Source organism: Jaculus jaculus, chromosome 11 (genome assembly GCF_020740685.1).
Source record: "Jaculus jaculus isolate mJacJac1 chromosome 11, mJacJac1.mat.Y.cur, whole genome shotgun sequence".
Classification (NCBI taxonomy): Eukaryota; Metazoa; Chordata; class Mammalia; order Rodentia; family Dipodidae; genus Jaculus; species Jaculus jaculus.
In genome coordinates this window covers 8,915,767-8,938,370 of record NC_059112.1, presented here as the reverse complement: position 1 = coordinate 8,938,370, position 22,604 = coordinate 8,915,767, and the positions used below count along the sequence as shown (strand labels likewise).

Genomic DNA, 22,604 nt, shown 5'->3' with positions numbered 1-22,604 from the left:
CACATTGAAATCAAGTCCTTATTACATGAACTTGAAGAATAAAGTGAAAGTAGAAATTTGGATTCTTATATATTTTTAATATGGCTAACTGAATATGGTTACTTCCTTCTTAAAACAACAACAAAAAATGTATGATATATATGTAGCTGAAAAAAGTTTCAGTTTCAAACACACCTGAAACATATTCAAAAATCTCCCTGCACCTGTTTGTACTTTAATTATTGTTGGAGATTTATCAATAAAAGCAATGTCATTGATGTACATCATCTAAATTTTTCCATGAATGATATACTGTCTTGATTTACTGGATGGCTGCATCTTTGATGAAAATTTATTAGATCCTTGAGAAGGATGTATCTGTAGCTATAAATAAATTTCATTCATTTCTACTGCTCTCTAACATTAAATATAATAATTTCATTTAATTTATTTACTCCATTTCTCTACTGATAGAAATTAAATATTTAGGACTTTTCAAGAGACCAAAAAGGCAGAATGGCAGTGGTAAACCATACCTTGATTTTGTGCTTGGCACGCTGTCATACTGAGTCACTATTTATACTAAAGCTACAAGGAAATTGCTTGAGGTAGAAGCAAATTACCAAATGATGGCACAGTTTTGAATCTTAAAATGAGGACAGAAGTAAAATAAAAGACTATAGCCGTTATTTTCCTGTTGCTGACCAAAAGCCGATTACAGGAGAAAAGGGTTTATATTTCAGTTTATAGTTTTACGGGGAAGTTTCATAGTGGTGGGGCAAGCATGGCCGAGCAGCAGCTGGACGTCCCATCTGCACAGGAAGAAGGAAGAGAAACCTCGGGGTGAGCCAGCTGGCAATGACCACTTGGGCTTCACTCTTCAATCATGAGGTCCCAGGCCAGCAACACACCTCCTCCTGCAAGGCTCCACCTCTCCGAAGCTCCACTAGCTGAGCCTATGTAGAAACCTTCATCACAACTTTGAGGCTGAGGGGAAATTTGCATTCAAAGCCCCACAAGGGCAGGCAGACCAAGGAACCTGGTAAATATGAAACTCATGGAGTGATTTTTAACAGCCTCAAAAGGCCCTTCATGAAGTAGAGAGGAGGTATGGACATTTCCTGTGTCTCAAATCTGTTACCTGCTGTCGTCTGTGATTGTGTACAGTCATACCTATTTTCCACCAAAATGCCCCGTTTAAACCACTCCTAGAAACAAACTTCCTGCTCTTTAGCCATTCAATGTGAGTATAAATCCAGTCAATATCATCATTCTTTAAGATCTTCCAACTTATATGACTATTTGTCAGAATTAACTAGGTATTTTTATAAAAGTGCATATGTTTATGAACTCAACCAATAAAAGATTTATAGGACATAGGAGTTGTATTTTTCCTGTACAAAAAAAAAAATCTGTACGTGAATCAAAAGTCATTTGAAACATGAGTTTCCTAAGCACAGCTTAAATGTTTGAATAAAGGATTCCTCACAGGAACTAATGAAACAATGGTCTAAATTAGTAATGTAAGCTAAAAAAGAAAGTTATTCTTGAAATGTTTGGCCAGAATTAGAGTGATGTGTTTGAGTTGTTTATATTTTGAAATAGTATGTGCTGAGACAGCAGCCAGTGTCATTGACACCGCTGAGTTTCCAGCTGTTTCTCACCTAAGAGGGTAGCCTGCCTCTGGTGTGGATCGGGTTATTGGGTTCACAGTGGCCACGGTGGGTCTTTGGTTCACTTCAGAAACATGCTTCCTGAGTCCCAGCACTGGCAAGGTTACAGCGGCTCACAGATGACAGTGTGTCTCCTTGTGTCTCCAGCACAGTGACGCGGTCCACGACCTTCTGCTGGATGTGGTCACGTGGGTTGGCATCCTGCTCTCCCTGGCTTGTCTCCTCATCTGCATCTTCACTTTCTGCTTCTTCCGCGGGCTCCGGAGTGACCGGAACACCATCCACAAGAACCTCTGCATCAGCCTCTTCGTGGCTGAGCTGCTCTTCTTGATCGGGATCAACCGGACGGACCAGCCAGTAAGCCGCCCACACTGACCTGAGCAAAAGCTTCCCACAGCCCCCCACCCTGCTGGGACTGTAGAGGGTCACACTTAGAGCTGCCTTGATGGTCAGCCCATGCATGGTCACTTCCAGAGTTTACCTGGTTGGCCATTTTCATGTCCCATGGTCATAAAGAAGCAGAGAATATTATAGAAAAGGTGCACATTGCCTTTATTTAAAAAATATTTAAAAAAAAACAGATTATACTCTTTATTCCTTCTCCCCTGTTCCCATCCTTTGGGGCCCTCCTCAATGGGATCACTGTGGGCTCAGGAAGGCCTTAATTAGTTCCCACGGGACAGCAGTTGTACCATGTCTCAGGGTATTCCCACCCACTCTGTGGCTCTGACAATCTTGCCATCCCCTCCTGCACAGTGTTTCCGGAGCCATAGCAGGCCTGTTTGCAGGCTGACTTAGTGTTTTTTATTTATCCAGGTAGTTCTTGACTTTCTGACAGTTCAGTAACTACCCAGGTCACCCCTACTTGTAAATAAGCCTAACTTCCTCCACGGGCAGTACTTCCCACCGGAACAACACATTGGTGCAGCTCATGAAGTCATATTAAAATGCCATTGTCACATTATATTCACAGTTCAAATGGGTAGTAGTATAGATATTTCTTCTCTTGTGGTAACAAAGGAATATTTTTCTACCTTGAAAATTCTGTTTCCGTCACATTAACCCCTAGTTCTCTTCAAATTCATAATGACCACTGCGACACACACACACACATGCACACACATGAACACGCGTGCACTGGCTTTTCTTTTAAGGACTCTTAAAGCTTGGCCTAAGTATCATTTAGGTTGAATAATGTGATATATAGCTTTTTCAGACTGGCTTATTTTACCAAGTTATAGGTATTTAAGTTTCCTTCACTTCATTTTGTGACTTGATGGTTCTTTACATTACTGAATCACATTTTATTGTCTGACATACCACACTGCCATTCACCAACTGAAGGGCATTTTTAGATGACTTTAAAGTCCTGGAAGTTACTTTATTTTTAATTTACTTTTATTTTATCTATTTATTTTTTCAAAGAATGGTGTCACTGTAGTCCAGGGTACCCTAGAACTCACTCTGTGGTCTCAGGCTGGCCTCAAACTCACAGTGATCCTCCTACCTCTGCCTCCAGAGGGCTGGGAATAAAGGTATGCATTTCTGGCACGTTTTGGCAATTGTGAGTGGAGCTTCCACAAACACCTGCCAGTAGGTGTTTGTGGAGGTAGAAGCAGTGAACTCCTTTAGGTAAATTCCAAAGACCAGGGTTGCTGGGGTGTACAGTAAAGGCATGCATTGTTTTGGAAATTGCCAAGCTATCTTTTCAGAGTATCTGGATTGTCTAGCATGCCCACCAGTGAGTATAGTATGCATTCAGTCAGAAATCCTTGAAGTCTTTTCTCATAGCTAAAACTGCAGGGGGAAGGAAAAACTTATTTTTTGGAAAATTTTTACATGATTTAAGGACAAAATAGTTCATTCAGTTAATGCTATTCTCCAGGAAGTGTTCGTATATACAGCATACTGTATAATAAAAAGGCAGTTGGACTCAAGTCTGTGATTATGCATTCATGATTAATGACTGTCAAGGATACAGCTATGGTGAATATATTTTTTAATTGGTTTTCATAGCTTTCCTCATGAATGCATGTATATGAATAAGCAATCACAGTGTATGTTTCCTTTCCCAAAAGTAAAGCCCTGTGATAACAAAAATTAATAGCCAAAGTTCCAACTTTCAAAAGCACAAATGAGAAATTGTGATTTCTTCCAAAAAGATATATCTCTTCCTTTTCTTAACCTGCAATGCAAATACTGTGTGATTTTCCTTTCATTTAAAAATCGGACTTGTATTTTCGTTTCTTGATGAGATACTATAAACGTTTCCACCACCAAACAGTGCAAGCAGAAGCCCAGCGGTCTCTGACGAGTCACGCAAACAAGAGTGATTAATAAGGCAAACACGAGGGAGGTGCCACTGGGCAGCGCTTGTCCTTTCTCCCCTGACAGCTAGGTGACCACTTCTGAGCCCAGATCCTGGTGGAGACCTGATTTCCCACTCATCTCTCACACGGGGCTTATTCATATGTCCTCCCTTGTCACCTGTCTAAGGCGGGGAACCGACTGAGTCTTTGTTACTTCCTAGGTGTTACACTCATCACTTAGTCCACCTTAAGCTCATAATGTCTCTACATTAGTTGAACTTTCCCACTCTAAACCATTGGTCTGAGTTAGGGCTTCCTGTCAAAAGAAAGGAAACAAAGATGTGAGAATTTCAGGAATTGGCATGTGAGTGGGCGATGGATAGACAAGTGAAGTTGATGGTAGCTTATTGGAAAACAATATACATATGAAAGGATAGTTGTCATTTTTTTTAAAAAAAAACTTATCTATACTAATATTTAGTACACCGTGTGAACTTTCAAACACCAACCAACATCCTACCTAAAATAAGGCACGAAAGGAATACTAGCAACTATAATAATTGACACTGTAATATAAAGACTGTTATTCATAAATAACAATTTTAACAAAGTTTATTCCCCTTGGTTTTAATGTTTCTTTTTTATTATAACTAAAGAAACTGGGGGTGGAGTTCAGTGGTTAGAGCACTTTTTTTTTTTTAGCATGTACAACACCATAAATTTGATTGCCAACAATGAAAAAAGTATCACAATATGTTAGCCTGACTTTGCCTAGGAAAGATGGAGATTAAAAAAAAAGAAAGAAAGAAACTCACAAAATCTGTTTTAAAATCTTTTTGTTGTTGTTATTGTTTGAATTTTGAGATTGAGTCTCACTCTTGTAGCCCAGGCTGGCTTAGAAATCACAGCCCTGGGCTGGAGAGATGGCTTAGCAGTTAAGCGCTCGCCTATGAAGCCTATGGACCCCGGTTCAAGGCTCGGTTCCCCAGGTCCCACGTTAGCCAGATGCACAAGGGGGTGCACGCGTCTGGAGTTCGTTTGCAGAGGCTGGAAGCCCTGGCGCGCCCATTCTCTCTCTCCCTCTATCTGTCTTTCTCTCAGTGTCTGTTGCTCTCAAATAAATAAATAAAAAATGAACAAAAAAAAAATTAAAAAAAAAGAAAGAAAGAAATCACAGCCCTCTGCCTCCCAAATACTGAGGACATGATCATACTCCACTGCTTAAAAGTCTTTCAACTGAGTTCAGTAATAATTATCTATGCTCTCTTGTTACAGTTTCTCCTGAAATGTTATATGTTTCCTTATGTGAACGTTGCACTGGCATGCATGTATAAGTGGTTTTCAAAGACAGTCTTCAAAGGGAAGTACCGGGTACTGATTTGGGTAGGCGTTGGTGTCTTTGCCTTGGGGCTCTGCGCTCCGGCTGGCTGGCTCGTCATGACCCTGTGCTCTCCTCCCAGATCGCCTGCGCCGTGTTCGCGGCCCTCCTGCACTTCTTCTTCCTGGCCGCCTTCACCTGGATGTTCCTGGAGGGCGTGCAGCTGTACATCATGCTGGTGGAGGTCTTTGAGAGCGAGCACTCCCGCCGCAAGTACTTCTACCTGGTCGGCTACGGGACGCCCGCGCTCATCGTGGCCGTGTCGGCTGCGGTAGACTACAGGAGCTACGGAACGGACAAAGTGTGAGTTGAATGTCGGCTTTCCTTCTTTCTTTCCTTTCCCTCCCGCTCTTGAACTCTGCTTGAAACGAAAGCTTTGGAAACCCTTGCTCCGCCAAGCATGCACTAAGGGGACAGGGGATGCCAATGACATGGATGGCTGTGCATTTGTCATGATGCAAAAGAAAGCACATTTATGAGACTAAATGCCACTGTACTTTAAACTGAATGTCATAATGTTCAAAGCACTGAGGTGTGTGCCCTGTGTAGAGTAGTCGTGGGAAAGCTGTTAGCTATCAGAGAACAGTGTGCATTTCCTGAAATTGCCGCTTCTCTTGAAAGTCAGTCTGGTCACTGGGAGGGTGGCTATAGTATTAACAGGAGACTGAAGGAGAAGGAAAGCTCATCTTCTCCCCTTCTTTTTCTTTCCATATATGGGATTTGGTATATGGTAACACATTTTCTTTTCTATATACATCAAATTGTTCAGAAATGCTTATAGAGATGTGTGTCATCTCAAAAAGAGGTTCTTTCGAAAATGCTTTTATTTCAAATGTGTTCTGGAGGGCTGAGCACAGGTTTCCGTAGAAGAGATAAAAACAAGGGAGATCTCTGATGAACACCTATAGTCAGGATATAGACTGAGGAAGAAAAATAAAAAGAAGAGAAGAAGAAGTAAACTGAAACTTAGAAAGAGAATCTGGGGATTCAGGGTCAAGGAGAGTGAGAGAAAGTTTCACATCGGCCTTTCAAAACCAGTGGTGATTTATGTCAAAGATAATTCGAGTAGGATAAGCATCACTGAAAATCGCTTGACCTTTCCAACAGCTATTTTGAGAAAGTACTGGAAGCAGAAGCCAAATTGGAGGGTGTGAAAAAGTAAGTCAATAGTAATCCAGCAGGGTGTTCATGGGTTATCTGCACCCCAATATGTATCTCACTGAAAATATTGTTTGTGTGATGACAATGATGAAGTTTATGAAATGGGACATAAAATAAGACGTGGGGAGGCATGGATCTATGGTAGAGCACTTAACTTGGCACATGCAAGCCATGAGTTTTGTCCTCAATATTGGGAAATAGAGAGGGAGGACAGTTTACAAAATATGAAGTTTTAAGTTAACAGGAAATAAAAGCTTCAGTGAATACAGGTTGGACAAAGGGAGGGGTCCTCACTAAACACACGGAAAGTAAGACCTTCATTCAGTATGGAAAGTATTCCATACTGAATATTCAGTATGGAAAGTATCCTCAGTATTCACAAGTCTGTGGTATCAACATGATAGATGGAAAATGAACCATCTGAATTCATTACTTTGCCTGTGATCTTAGAGCTCTGTGGAAGAACACGTTTGGTAAACCAAATCAGGTTTGTTTCACAAGAAGTAGGATATTTTTTAATGATGGAGTGACCTTTTCTTTTATAGATAAGTGAAGGAAAGAACAACTCTGATAAGTTTCTAAGCACATCAGTGTTTCCAACTAGACTAACACATGAAGTTCTGTTGAGTGAATAGTTGAGGTCACGCTAAGAGGACAGGAGATTTGAAAAGGTTTGAAAATGAACACTGTGGAAAATTTGTTACGGAGCTAATTAGACATTACTGAAAAGATTTCTAAGCCACAGTGAAGGATCAGAGGAGGTTGGATAACATCAATTTGCACAGACGTTAATAAGCCAAATTTCCTGACGTTCCACCAGCAGTCAGCAGCCTGAACATGTTGGCGGTAAACCTCCTTGCTTCCGGAAATGAGGATTCATAAAAAGGGAATGATAGAACGAAGACGCCAAAGTTATTGGGAATAGAGTTAAAATTGTGTGTGTAATGGGCACCGGTACTGAAAATAAAATGAAAAAAAGAGGCCTTCTCATTTCTGTGCTGTGAATTGTAGTCAGATCTGAATCCCTTCTGTGAATCCCAATGACAACTGTAGAACAAATAAGCATTATGGAAAGGGCTTATCCAGCATCGCCTCTAAAACTATCTTAGACAAGAGGTATTAGATTAATCACAGTGCTTTTAAATGCCTTTGTTGATATAATTTGCACACGATAGAATTCATCCCTTTAAAGTATACACTTCAGTTGTTTTTAATATGTGTTCAGTGTTGTGCCCTCATAACCACTCAAATCTGAATGTTTTCATCCATCTAAGAAGAAACCCATTAGCAGCCACTCCCCCAGGATCAAAGCATTTTACATTTTAATTAATGCATTGCCCCCCTAAGAAATTTAGTTGAGTGATATCATTATGTGTGACCTTCCGTTAGTTTAAATGTTGTCCTTAACAGTTCCATTTGGGCTCTCTTGATAGTATCAATTGGCTTGGTTTTCTTTAATACCCCTTTCTCCTGACTTATTTGTAAATTATCCTATTCCAGATCAGAGTCAAATGGTTTCCTTTGTGTTTAGTCATTTATTTGGAGACAGATATGATTTTCCGGATAGTGAAAAGTCTGTCTTCTCTTAGAAGCAATAACGTACACTCTCCTGTGACCTTCCAAAGTGCTGGCCACCGTGGCTTTCATTTCCTGCCAGCAACTGAAAGGTCTCATTTGCTGACATTATTACTGTGTGGGAATAGGGACTAATTTACTTCTCAGGCACTAATTTTAAACAAAATTTAATAACTCAGTTTTACACTTAAGATTTTTCACCCAACTAAAAAAACAAAGTAGATATAGAAAAAAAGGAGAGGATATGGAAGAGGGTAAACAAGGAATAGGAAAATTATTGTTCAAATTTTTCCACAGGAAGGCATAGAACATTTCATTATGACTTTGTACATTTTATTTGAAAGCAAAAGAGAGAGAGAGACAGAGACAGAGAGAAAGAGAGAGAGAGAGAGAGAGAGAGAGAGAGAGAGAGAGAAAGAGAGAGAGAGAGAGAGAGAGAACAAGAGAGGCAGAGAAAAAGAGACACAGAGAGAGTGAGAATGGGCACTCCATGTCCTCCAGTCACTGCAAATAAACTCCAGATGCATGTGCCCACTTGTGAATCTGTCTTATGTGAGTCCTGGGGAATCTAAATGAGGTCCTTTGGCTTTGCAGGAAAATGCTTTAACCACTAAGCCATCTCTCCAGCCCTGACTTTGTGCATTTTATATAAATTGCCCACAAATATGACTTCTAAAGCCATGAGTAATGGAGGTGGAATGATATTTTACTTCCTCTTAGGGTAAACTCATCCAAGTCAACATCTGTGCACCTGAGGTGCACAGTAAGGAAGCAGGTATTGAAACTAGAAGGATTATTCACTGACTGATCCTTACCCGAGAAGCTGAGACAAAGGGGGCATGTTTCTACCAGGTCTAATCAAGACATCTTCTCAAAGAAGAATACAAGCAATGAGTTTTGACCCAACACAAAGGATTTCTACCAATAGAATTCTGTTTTGTCTTCCTTTTTAATTGTCTGAATTGGCTGTTTCAGTCTCTGTAACCATTGTGGAAAGATTTTATTATTTTCTATATGACTTTTCTAAGTCTTGTTTAGCACATGATGTTTCTCAAAGTTTTAACCTCTATTGAAAATTTTCATACATACCCATAATCATGCTACATTTTGATTTTACTCCCCTCCCTTAACTTTCTTCCGTGACCCTTCCTCATCTCCCCCCTCTGAAACCCTTCCTTCAAACTAGCCCTTTTGTATTTTGATGTCTTTCTGTGCCCTTTTCTGTTGTACATAGCATAATGTTCATGTGCCTGACATTGTGCAAATCTCACACAGATAATGAGAGCTGCAGTCAGCTCACGAATGCAGTGACCACTACAAATCCGAAATACATTTATTCATGATGTTTGTGCATAACTGTGATATTGTTCATTGTTTGGTTGCCAGTGTTAACTTTCAACTTGTGACATTGATTCAGTTAAAAACAAAAACTATGAAGCCAGGTGTGGTGGCGCATGTCTTTAATCCCAACACGTAGGAAGCAGAGGTAGGAGGATCGCCATGAGTGTGAGGTCAGCCTGAGAGTACATAATGAATTCAGGTCATCTTGAGCTACAGTGAGACCCTGCCTCAAAAAACCAAATAAACATATAAATAAATAAAACTAAAAATGTGAGTGAGCCAGGTGTGATGGGCAGGCATGTAGTATGAGCAGTCTAGAGGCTGAGGTAGAAGGTTCATCATGAGTTCAACGTCAGCTTGGGCTACAAAGAGACCCTGTCTCAAACAATGTGTACAGTCCAGTCAAATACAACTAGAGCTAGAATTCGAAAACACACTGTCAGCCATGCTCCATGTTTCTGTTCCAGAAGAGAAGTAAGCTATGGTTCACTCGTCAGCTGGTCCCACCTTTCAAAATCAAGTAGCTGCGGTATCAATGTGATATTACTGGCTCTTAAGTTTTACTCCAGTTTCACCCCAACTCCGTGTCAGAATAATACCATATCATAATCCAAATAACAGGCATTTTGCCATTTTCTCCCCATACTGCGTTTAATCATTTTATTATGCTGATAATGAGCTGTTATGTCTAAAACCTTCAATAATAATAGCTTACACTTCCAAAAAAAAAAAATGAGAATGATTTCAACATAAGAAGGTGAATTTAGAGATAAAATTGTTTTGTGGGCTAAATAAATGTTATTTTGATCACGATAGCTATCATATTCCATCTGGCTGAAAGATTATGCTGTGTTTTGCTATGAAATGTTATTAGGCTGCTGCACTTATTACGTACAGAACCATACTCAAGAACAAAGCATACATAATTTGATCTTGAGACATTGCTTGGTTTGCCATCAATTTGAAATGTTAATAAGAGTAATTATCTTCAGATGTTTGTTTAACAAAATCTCTTAATCTAACTGCCATATACTCAGAAATGTATTTAAAATGAAATTTGGACACAATAACATACATTTAAAAAATTTATTTAAATAACAGAAAGTCTTTTTTTTTAAATAACCCTCTGCTAGTGATCACAAATCTAAACTTCACTGTTAATCGTGGGGATATATTTCCACTTTATTTCTGATCTCTGTTGCTGGTATTCATGTGGACACACAATAGAGCTCTCAATAGGATACTGTTAGAAGATGCTGATAAAAGAGACTGGCATTGACATAGTAATCATTCAAATGGACTGTCCCATTTTTCAATTCTAGATATTATAGTTTTGAGACATGAAAGTAATAAGTTAATTTAAACTGTAACACGATATTCCCCAAAATGCAAGGTTTGAACAAAAAATTTAAATACCATTGAGAGAGGATTGGAGGGAAGGTCTAAAAATGGGTACCAAGGAGAGAGAGAGGGAGAGCACTGGCTGGGAGTAAACCCAGAGAATATTCTCAAAGATCAAACCTGGGCTGAAAAGTTGATAATGCACTCATAAAAGATACGGGTGATGTCAGCTAACATGTAACCAGCTGGAATTCACAAGCACTGGAAAAATAGCCAGGCTCTTCAATATAATTGACATAAAATACCATGATCTGAAAATTGTTATAAACCATCTGTTAAATTTTGCATCTGTCTGTTTAGCTCATGAATGTAAAGCATCTGTAAAAAGAGTGGTTTTGTTGCTCAAAAAAAGAGTTACTTTCACTTCCTCAAATAGCCGGAGTAAGCCTGATGGAGGAATAGTGACCACTGGTTCCCATCAACATAACAGGTTATAGTGTTATTCAAGAAGGAGACTAGCCAGGGAATATTGAGCTCGGTAATATCTGCAAGCTTTATGTACAGATTGATTTTATACATTTGTTCACAATTTTGAAGGACTGAAATCTACTGTGAAAAAAATTGCATCTTCCTCAGGAGTATTTCCCAGCAGTTATTACATGACACTACAGGAGCCTTTGTTTACCTGACATGAAACATCTACTTACTGGACATAATATCATCCCATGTGTTCGGCTGTAATTTGGACAATGGGAAATAATGTAGTTAAGGAAGTGCTTCTCAATGACATATCAAGATTATCATCTAAGGGTTTATAAGTCTGTGTATATATTATTATATAAAGGCTGAGATATTGCTTTCTGTGTATGTGTATTAGAGATGGAATTTATAGCTTCATGTTTATTGTATCATGTTTTCACCCAGGAAACCTGTGACTACATATGAAACTATAATGACACATGAAAATATTGGACTGGGTCTCATTATTTCTGTTAAGGAGTTTTTCATACCATATCTATATCAGACACCCACAAGACCCTTGTCATGTTATATTCAGTGTGCATTGACATATACCAAGAGTCAAATGCTGTTCCTGAGTTTTTACTGTAATCAAAGGAGTGTGATCACTTCCACCGCTCACTATTTAGTATATCTGCATCCACTAGGATGGCTACATAAAGGAGATGCTACCAAATGTTGAAAATGTGAAAAGGTTGCAATTAGTATAAGTTGCTTACAGCATTATGAAATGATATAGCTAACTATTTCAGAAGAGTGATCAGCAAAACTTATCGTTAAAGGTATTTACCATGCAGCTTGATGTGGAAGCAGGTGCTGCTGGCGCCAGCATGCAACAGGCTGAGCTAGGAGTATCATTGGAAGCCAGGAATTTAACATCAGCCTTACAAACACAATTAAGATCCTGTCTTAATACCAAACAAAACATAGTTACCATGCAAACCAACAATTTTATTGATAGACATTTTCCTAAGAAAAATGAAAGCACAGATCTACATAAAAATTTCGCTCACTATTTTTCTTATCCAAAATAAATGGAAACAATAGTGTTTACCAACTCATGAAGAGTATATGTGTGTATACACACACACACACACACACACACACACACACACACACACACATATATCTGTATCTATATCTATATCTATCTATCTATCTATCCATATATGAAATAAGTAGATATGTAATGCATGTTTGAATAGTATTTGGGATCAAAATAAAGTTGTAATACATGGTAAAAAAAAGGGATAAACCTTAAAAATATGTCAAATAAATGACATCATCCAAAAAGCCTACATATGACTGTATATTCCTATTTATGTGAAATGTCAGAATTGGCAAATCTTTGAGGTCAGAGAACAGTGAACGCTGCCCAGTGGACAGAAGTTGAGTGTTGCAGGGAAGGAGGAAGATGGCAGTGGAAGTGAGTTTTGATGGGTATGTGACTTCATTTCCCTACAGTAAAAGTGTGAAGTAGATCATTCCAACTTTTCAAAACTTAAACATGTTAAAAATTAAATTGTCCACTCTATAGTGAATTCCAGGTCAGCCTGGGCTAGAGTGAAACCCTATCTTAAGAAAAAACAAACAAAAAGTTGTATTCTTTGAGTGATTATAAATATAAGTTATTGTAGTAAAGCCATTCAGTAATGGCAAATTTTCACTAATATCCAAGCTGACATAATTAGAAGGAACTGATAATTTTACCTTATCCTTATTTCAGCAATATGCACTACATACAGCATATACATTTCCCTCTATTCATTAAGAACTTGTGATTGTCAGGGCTACAGAAATGGCTTAGCAGTTAAGGCATTTGCCTACAAAGCCAAAAGACTCAAGTTTGATTCCTCAGGACCCACATTAGCCAGATGCACAAGGTGGCGCACACATCTGGAGTCCGTAGTGGCTAGAAGCCCTTGTGCGCCCATTCTCTCTCTCTCTCTCTCTCTCTTCTCTTTTTCTCTGCCAAATAAATAAATAAATAAACAAACAAACATTTGAAAGAATTTGTGATTGTCAAGTAAATCACAGCTTTGTTGTATAAAATGTCTCTATTTTCTGAGTGAAACACCCAGAAGTCATAAGGAGTTTAAAATAAGGTAGACAGGAATAGAATTAAGATTCAGCTACTTATCTGTAAATTAAGGATCCCTATAAGTACCTTGGATCACTGCTGTGGTATTTGAATAAGTGTATAAACATGTGTGTGGGTATCTATATATGAATATATATATATACATATATATATATATATATATATATATATATATATATATATATATATATATGTGTGTGTGTGTGTGTGTGTGTGTGTGTGTATGTAAGTATATAAGGTAGTATGCATTATTTAAAGGCTGAAATATATAATTACTAAATTATAACTATTATTGGTTCTATTATCTAGTGGTGTAAATGAAGAAAAATGAACTTTCTGATCAGTAGGATTATTTTTAGTTAAGTGAACTGTATTAAAATATTCCTTTATTAAAGACGTGATTACAATTCTTATATTAGCTCCTGTCATTTTAAACACAATAGGACCATGGGAATTACTGCAGTATTTACTACTGATAAATTCTATCAAATAGCATATGGTCCCTCATAAAAGTATAAACTATATTTTGGAAGAAATAACAGATCGCCTTTTAAAAAATTTAACAGATTGGAATATTGGGATGGGGAGAAGGCTCAGCAGTTAAAGGCACTTGCTTACAAAGCCTCTCAGCCCAGGTTGAGTTCCTAACCACCCATGTAGAGCCAGATGCAAAAAAATGGTGCACGAATCTGAAGTTCTTTTGCCCTGGCACAGCTATTTTCATTCTTTCTTTAATTTTCTTTCTCTCTCTCTCCTCACAAATACATTTTTTAGAAATATTACAAATATCATATTGAGGACATAGAGACAATGCAAACTACACTTGATATATTAGAGCTAGTTTTTATGATGCATGTGTGTTATATGGGATACATGCATTTCAGGGGTCTAATTATATCCCCAAAGTGTATCCCATTGAAAATATCATTGCTAATTTACACAACTTCAGGAAATCTTGGATAAAAGTCAGAAGTCTGCTTGACAGGAATGAGTTAAACAAAATGCAGAGTTTTACTGTCATGAAGACTTTGAATGGGGCAGTGTTTAGGAGTACCGGAAACATTAGGAAAGGTGTGCTTATTAGGTGATATGTGTATCTTGAGGCAGCTGGGCTTGTTCTTTTTCTAAATACAGAATCCTGTCTTTTCAAAATGACTGAAGAAAAGGAAGTGGTAAGAGGTGTCTTATCATTTACAAATGATAAATTTAAAAGGTGTATGTTTCTGATGTCCTTTGTTCAGAAATTAATTTGGTTTATTTTTCTATTTTCTGAATAAGTATGAAGGTGGTCCTTGTTGAATATCTAACTGACTTTCAATGGGAAAATGTCACTGATGTCAACATCTTTACTATTATCTTTAAGGATGTGCCCTAAATTCTGAAAGAAAATAGCAATTTATCCTTGTGGTTGAGTACTGGCTCTTCAGAATGCAGGAACCAATAAGTTATATTAATTCAATATGACTTCATTATGCAAAGAGAAATATATTATTTTTATTATTTGAAAAAAAATATGCTATAATCAAAGAATGACATGTTTGTATGTATTACTGAAATTAAAGACAAGGCAAAGTCTATGGCATACGACAGACATGCCTTTGAATTCTAGAATATATTTGATATTGAGCAAGCTGTGTGGCTAGGGTGTATGTGATATTCCAACCTACCTCATGTCTTTCTTCCTCTACAGCACTTCCAAAGAGCATGATTGGAGATTATACACGGATAACTGAATTCTTTCAAAAAATAACAAGTCAAGATATCTTTAAAATTAAACAAGAATAGACTGTCAAAATTGCTCATTGCACAGGTCAAATGCTTCTTACTGGATCAAACCCTGTTCATGTAAATAAGTTTCTTACGTGGCAGGTTTATTTGGCCATTCACAGGCTGAATTTTATTGTGCTCAATATGATGAATTGGTCCTCCAGCATTTGTCTCTCTAATCCGAGCACATCTCCTTTCACCCAGAGGTTTGGGGCTGTATCCCAGTGGTGGATAGTACGCAGGTCTTAGAGTACTGTGCGGTGGGACACATGCCCGGCATGGGTCTCTATGTCCCATGTCTTACCACTGTTCGCACTAAAGGCAGGAGAATGGTTTCAGTGCTGGACGAGTAAACTGAGAGCCATGCAAACCTGTGGGAAAGAGAGGAAATAGGCAAATCTTTGGGAAAGCCAGCGTGTGGCCCAAAACAACAGCAGGTGTGGCCATATGGCAATCAAATTAGAAAAGGCTTTCTTGCCACACAGCTTTCCAGAAGATAGGAAAACCCAGACAGCGCCTGTGGAGCGGTGATTTACTTAGTACATTTTTAGTGTCTCCTACAGCCTCTTCCACTGTTCACTGTTGAAGGGAACTTAAATCTATTGTAACTAATGGCATTGGTGAATTTTATCAAAGAATAAAAATAGTTTCTCATTTTCCTTTAACATTTAAGAGGTTATTAGGCCACAATGAAGCATTTGCTAGGCTTGAGGACATTTACAAGGAAATAAAGCCTTTGTAAGGCTAAAATGGATAGCATTGTGTTACTTATGCACACCACTTGATGGTATAAGAGTTGTAAATTCTCTTATTTCAAGAAAATCACTAATAATGTATTTAAAGTCATTTGTATTTGCTTTACTTATAAAAGAATATTTTTTTCAAAAGGCCTTGAAGCACATTTTTTTTAATAAAAAATTATTTACTGAAAATGCACCTAGTTCACAGATGACCTCTCCAAGACTAATTTGGCCTACAAAGAGGGGCCATGACATAAGCAATCATCTTCAATGTGTTATCAATATCATGTTCTTTCTGTTGAGAGAAAGTTGTGTGCATGTGTGCGTTTGTGTGTGTGTCTGTGTGTGTGTTTCTTGGCTAATCAGGGAAAATGTGCTTCCTTTGTTCCATATTGCTTTTACCCTAAGAAAAATCTGGCCATTGTTGAGCTCTGACAACTGATGAAAATTCACCTGCTTGCCTAAGACACCCACACACGTCCACGTACTCCTTCAGGAAGTTCCTGAGAGGGATGGCTATTCATATGGAGCCTTGGCCTTTCTCCTTTATTTCTGCTTTTAGACACATGACACTCTGGTGTTTTATGACCAAATAATTGAATATGATACCCAAAGTGTAACTAATTGTTCAGGCAAATAAATAGCTAACAATTTAAGTATGATCACTTCATTGTAACATTTTCTAGAACAAAATTATAATACTTATTTTGAATAAAAGTAATCATCCATTCAGGTAAAAATGATGAACTGGTAAGCAAATTGATTTTTTTTTTTTTTTGGTAAGAATATCATTGCTTACCATGATTTGTGAAAATGCAAAAGTTACAGAAGAGTAGGGAAAAAAAAAAAAACATTGTCCATATTAGTCACGTATAAAGCTTAGTATTTTAGAGCACATTCAGTAATAATTAAAATAAAACATATTTTTGCAGTGTTTTGGGTTACTTTCTAGTCCTCTGCACAATATGATATCTTTTCCTTTCCATATATACAGATATGTAATATAAGTGAACCGTATATGTGTGCGTGTTTGTGTGTGTGCATGTATTGCAGACATAGTACCAAGTTATTTTCATGGATCTATATGTATACAAATATTATCCTGTATGTATAAAATTTATATCATATCACATATTATATATGCATATAAACTTAATATACGGTTGATATAGGTGTTTTATCATGCCTTTAATCTCCTTTTCCTCATCCTTCCTTCCCTCTTTCTTTGCTGCCTTCTTCCTTTCTTGTACTGAGGCCTGAAACCAGGCCTACCTGTATCACTAAGCTGTAACCCAACTTTTAACTTGCAGAAACAAGTATCCACTTGACATGAGTGATTTACTCTTTTTTTCAGTTTGATAATATTTTATCAGTGGAAAGAAAATATTTGATTCACCAATGCCTTTATTAATATCATTTGTGCATTCCTTTCTCGATAGCTTTTTCTGGCATTTCATTATTGCTTATACTTAGCTTTCATATAATCATATGCATGTATGATCTTTGGGATTTGCAGGTTTAGAGTACATAATAAAGCAATCTTGAACACATATCACTGGGAATGTTTTTCTTTTAATTGTGACTCCAATGTTGAAACAATTGCAAATTATTCAACATATTATTTTTAACATCAAATATAATTTGGTCAAAATTCACATTAATCTTCCTCATAACAAGTCACTTCTACTTCGTCTCCTTGTCATCCTGAAGAATGAGAATGTAATTTCCCACAGGCTTTCTGAATGGGGGGAGTATTAAATGTGGCTGAAATTAAGTGATTAATAATTTACTTTGAGGTTGTGCATCAACTTCATGGCATACTGGGCATCGTTTGCTGTCCCGGAATCATGCACAGTAACAATGCGCTTTTTAAGGCTTGAGAACTCTCAAAGGTTGGCTGCTCAACCTAATTAAACTTCAATCTTCTGATACCAAATTTATTTCTTCTTTGTACTGAATTTCCTCAGATCTTCTTGACAGGAAAATGTCACTCTGCCTGACAGCTGATAGACAGGTTATGTAGCACCATAATTGGAGAGAAAAAGATAGCTTAAAGCTACTTGGTTGAATGGTTCTGTGGTATAGGGCTTTTCTTTCTCTCTTTTTTCTTATTTTTCCTCCCATAAGGTTTATATGTCAGGCACAAAAGGCCTTAGCAAATAGGCCCATTTCCAGTTTTTTCCTGCTTCCTCCAGGGGTAATTATCCTACTCCATCAATAGTGCTGTCAGAAATCAGGCACATAATTCAGCATTTAAATGAACAAGCAATGTAATATTTCCTGCTTCCCAGTGGAGTGTTTTTCACTTCGCACCGTGCTCTGTCATTGCTCTCCCCTGACACATGTCCTGCCCTGGTCTTTGAAAGCCTTCTTTCCCCTCTGTTTCACTGCAGATGTTGGCTCCGGCTTGACACCTACTTCATTTGGAGTTTTATAGGACCAGCGACCTTGATAATTATGGTGAGAACTCTTAATTAACTATGTATTCTCCGGGACGAGATATAAAACTTTCATTATCCATGTACTAACTATGTGAAATTTACATAGGTTAATTTCGGGAAAGTATGTAGTTATTTGACCCTACGTAAGTCAAGCAATTAGACACTCATTAAATTCTACTGCTATAGTGTAAAATAGTTCATCAGCACTGGGGGAAGAGGAAACCAAACATTGGCAGAAGTTTTTGTAACATATGGTTTCTATGAAACCCAGCCCACTGTAGTCCAGTTAGTCACAGATATCGTTGAGCATTTGCGACTCTAACTTTGGCCACAGCACTTACTCATTCCTTTGCTTTTGGATTATCTGAAGCAAGAATGATCAAGATTTGAAAATATGAGTAAACACCTCACTATTCTTTTAAACCTTGTTTTTCCTATAATTCTTTAACATTTTACAACTCAACAAGATCCTACTTGAAAATGACAAAGTCAAGTTGGGTGTGCATTCTGGACAGATGCCTCCTTTTGTTTTGACTTTTAGAGGCATGGTATTTGTATCTCACATGTGATCTGACTAATTTTGATAAAATTGTTTGTATTACTGTCACAAACTACACGGCTACCATTCATTATAGGGAGAAAAAGGTAGTCTTGACTGTGAGTGAAGTCTACTTCTCACAGCTTCCACGGTGCAACCAGTTAACACATAGTATTTATATGAGTTAAATCAACTCCAAAAATCTTACTTGAAACTCTTTGGGCCAAATGATGTGTTTTGAAATTAAGAAATGTTGAGATAGGAGGATCATGATGACTTCAAGGCAAGCTTGAGCCTCAGAGTGAGTTCCATGTCAGCCTGGGATGGAGGAAGACCCTACCTCATAAAGAAAAAAAAATTCTCATATTTGAGTATGGCATATATACATTATATCACAAGTAATATGGTATATATACATTGTATCACAAGTAATACATAAATCTATATGATATAGGCTACTGCCTACAAGCAAACATGTCACCCATTATTCACACTATGAGAGGACTGTGGTACTCTACCCAAAGAACACTAGACTAACAAAGAAATTAGAAAAAGTAAAAGCAAGTAGACTGAAGACCACGGACAGCCAAATACCAGTACAAACCAGGCTTCCCATCAAATGCACTCAGTTCACATTAGGTTTGATCGCCAATCAAACATATTTTTTTAAAAAAGACTTTAACTTTTGGGATTTTTCTGGATTTTTGGATGATTGGCAAGGGATTATGAAGTCTGTAATGTAGGTGGATTGCAATAAAGCTTTTCATTGGCCCCTCCTGGTCCTCATCAGTCCTTAACTGTGAGACCATGGAAGCTAATCATGATGAAGAGGAGCTCAGTAGATGGTTTCCTATACAGCTTGAAAGGAAGGAGGAAAAACAGTTTCCACTAGCATGCACCATTTTAAGTTACAGGGGAGAGGCTCTTGACTTTCTTCTTAGTTGATTGGAACAAGGAATTTGAACTAGCACTTTTAAACCCATGTAAGCTATCTATTTAAAGATGTCTTGATGTGTGTATTTTAATCTGTGTGGTGGCTCATACCTATAATTCCATAACCTTCTAGGCAGAAGCTGAAGGACAGCTACAAGTGCAGTGTCAGCCTGAGCTACATGACAGTTTCCAGATCAGGCAGGGTTAAATATAGAGACCCCATCTCAAAAATTAAGCTATAATTAAATGAATCCAGAAAACAAACAAAAGGGTTAGGGTTAGGGTTAGGATTATTATAATGTAGCATCTGAAAATACATCTCTGGAGCTGGTGCCCCAGTTGGTAGAGTGCTTGCCTAGTATCCCTGAAGCCTTTGAGGCTGGACCTCAGCAATGCATCAACCATGCAGGGTAACCCATGCATAGCTCCTAATACTCAGGAAGTAGAGGCAGGGAGCTCAGTTCAAGGCCATTCTCATCTACATAGCAAGTTCTAGACCAGCCTTGGGCTACATGAGACCCTGTCTAAGGAAAGATTATAAAGTATCTCTGGAGTAAAAGAAATTATGTCTTAATTCATCATTTCAGAGAAATGTTCAGACAATGTAAAAGAAAAAATCATAATCCTGGGAGAGCAAGCCGTCTAGGTCAGTTTTCTTCGCGGTGGGCTGGTGTCCTTACGTCTTCGCAGGGCTGTGCATGATCTCTCACCATCTCCCCAGCGTCCTCCAAACCGCTGCTCGTTCGGCGTCTGTGTGTTTTTGGCACAGCCATGATTTGTAATTCTGAGATTGTCACCGTTCCCTAAACTGGATTCTTCCCTCTTCCTGTAACACGAGGCAGTCCCCTGAGATCCGACTGCTTTGAAAATATACAGAGAACTAAGTAGTTATCCAGGATAGGGCATTGCTGCAGGGAAGCAGCCCAGCCTTTGCTCTGTTGTGGCCACACTACATAACCTTACCCTTTGCGTTTCAGCTCAACGTGATCTTCCTCGGCATTGCGTTATACAAAATGTTTCATCACACTGCCATATTGAAGCCTGAATCTGGCTGTCTTGATAATATCAAGTAAGTGATCCTCATGTTTTTTGGTTTTTTTTTCTTTTTGATAGACTTGACTCTCAAGCTAGTCCTAGTTTCTACTGTAAACAAAAATGGCAAAAATAACATCAAAGACCGATGTACCATCTTCACTGAGTGAACTCATTTATTGACGGTTGAGCGTCGTGATATGCTGAGAATAAGTATCATGATGCTTTAGCTTCAAATCAGCTTTGTCCTCTAAACACCGATTTAAGATTTGTCTTTGATCTCTCTATTCTATGCAGCACATTGAGGTAGGAACAGAGCATCGTTTTTTATAGAACTGCATCCTTTCCTTCACACTCTTCTCTCTGCTCAGAGCATGGTAACTGCAGGAATCAAAATAGGGCGTTCATGACACAAGGACAAGCGCAGGGCTGGAGAGGTGGCTCAGCGGTCAAGCGCTTGCCTGTGAAGCCTAACGACCCCGGTTCGAGGCTCGATTCCCCAGAACCCACGTTAGCCAGATGCACAAAGTGGCACATGCATCTGATGTTGGTTTGCAGTGGCTGGAGACCCTGATGCACCCATTATCTCTCTCTCTCTGCCTATTTCTCTCTCTGTCTGTCTGCTGCTCTCAAATAAATAAATAAATATCTTTTAAAAAAATAGGAAGAAGAAGAAATGCAGAATGTGGAATCTAGACATTTGTATTTAGGAGCTGTGCCTAGCTGAGAGAGAGAGAGAGAGAGGGAGGGAGAGAGGGAGAGAAGAGAGAGATCTCCCTCCATCACATTCACAAGTACAGGCTGAACTTGAGATGAGAAACATTTCAGACTCGAGAATGTTTACATAGACATCACTGGTTGAAAAGTCAAATCCCTCATCTGAATTTACTAAACCTAAAGTGTTCCAAATTTGAAGACTTAAAAAAGTAAAACTTTTGATTTTCATCTTTGAATTTAAGAATGTTTTGGATTTGGGGTTTTCAGCTCAGCCCTCACTTTGAAATATAAATGTATGTAGCTCCAAGTTTCCGCTTTCTTTGAAATCCACAGCCCTGAGGAGGTAAATCTCCCGTAGTCTTTTTTTGTCCAATCATTTTTTCACTTTCAAAATTTGTCTTTCAGAGGAGAGTGTGATGCTTCCACCCCTCCCCGGGGACTTACAAGCAATCACTGATGGCCAGGGGAGCGAGAGCAACTTTATGTAACAATATAGCCCCTGGCAGGACCCACATGCTGCAATAAATAAGCCCATACCTGTGCCCATGCAGGCCACCTTAACTGCGCTCATAGCGTCAAACACATACCAAAGGAATAAGATACACACACACACACACACACACACACACACACACAGGGAGAGAGAGAACAAGGTAGAAGAGAGACTCACTGGGAGAAAGAAGAGGTTAAGCAGAAAGTGCGTGAGGAGAAGCCAAAAGAATATAATGGCTGGAACTGTGATTAAAATAAATGCCAGATAAAAATTGTCAATAAAAATATGAAAAAATTCCCATGGCATTTTTTAATTCTGGTGGTACTTTGTATACATGTATATAAAAAGCAGTTAGTTCTGAGCTGGAGAGATGGCTGAGCAGTTAAGGCGCTAGCCTGAAAAGCCAAATGATCCCAGTTCAGTTCCCTAGGCCCCATGTAAGCAAGATGCTCAAGGTGGCACATGTATCTGGAGTTTGTTTGCAGTGGCTGAAAGCCCTGGAACACCCATTCTCTCTCGGTCTTTCAAAAAAATAAATAAAAATAAAATATTTCTTATAAGTAGCT

The 22,604-nt window shown here is 38.3% G+C and overlaps 1 protein-coding gene across 14 annotated transcripts in view; it reads left to right on the top strand.

The window, feature by feature from the left end:
* The window catches only part of Adgrl3 (adhesion G protein-coupled receptor L3), a 482,809-nt gene that overhangs the window by 355,019 nt on the left and 105,186 nt on the right, over nucleotides 1-22,604 (top strand). For all 14 annotated transcript variants that reach the window (XM_045130208.1, XM_045130203.1, XM_045130202.1 and 11 more), the window contains 4 exons: nucleotides 1,800-2,009; nucleotides 5,422-5,642; nucleotides 18,278-18,344; nucleotides 20,774-20,865. In XM_045130208.1, coding sequence (XP_044986143.1) covers nucleotides 1,800-2,009; nucleotides 5,422-5,642; nucleotides 18,278-18,344; nucleotides 20,774-20,865 — 590 coding nt within the window. The remainder of the gene's footprint in view (nucleotides 1-1,799; nucleotides 2,010-5,421; nucleotides 5,643-18,277; nucleotides 18,345-20,773; nucleotides 20,866-22,604) is intronic.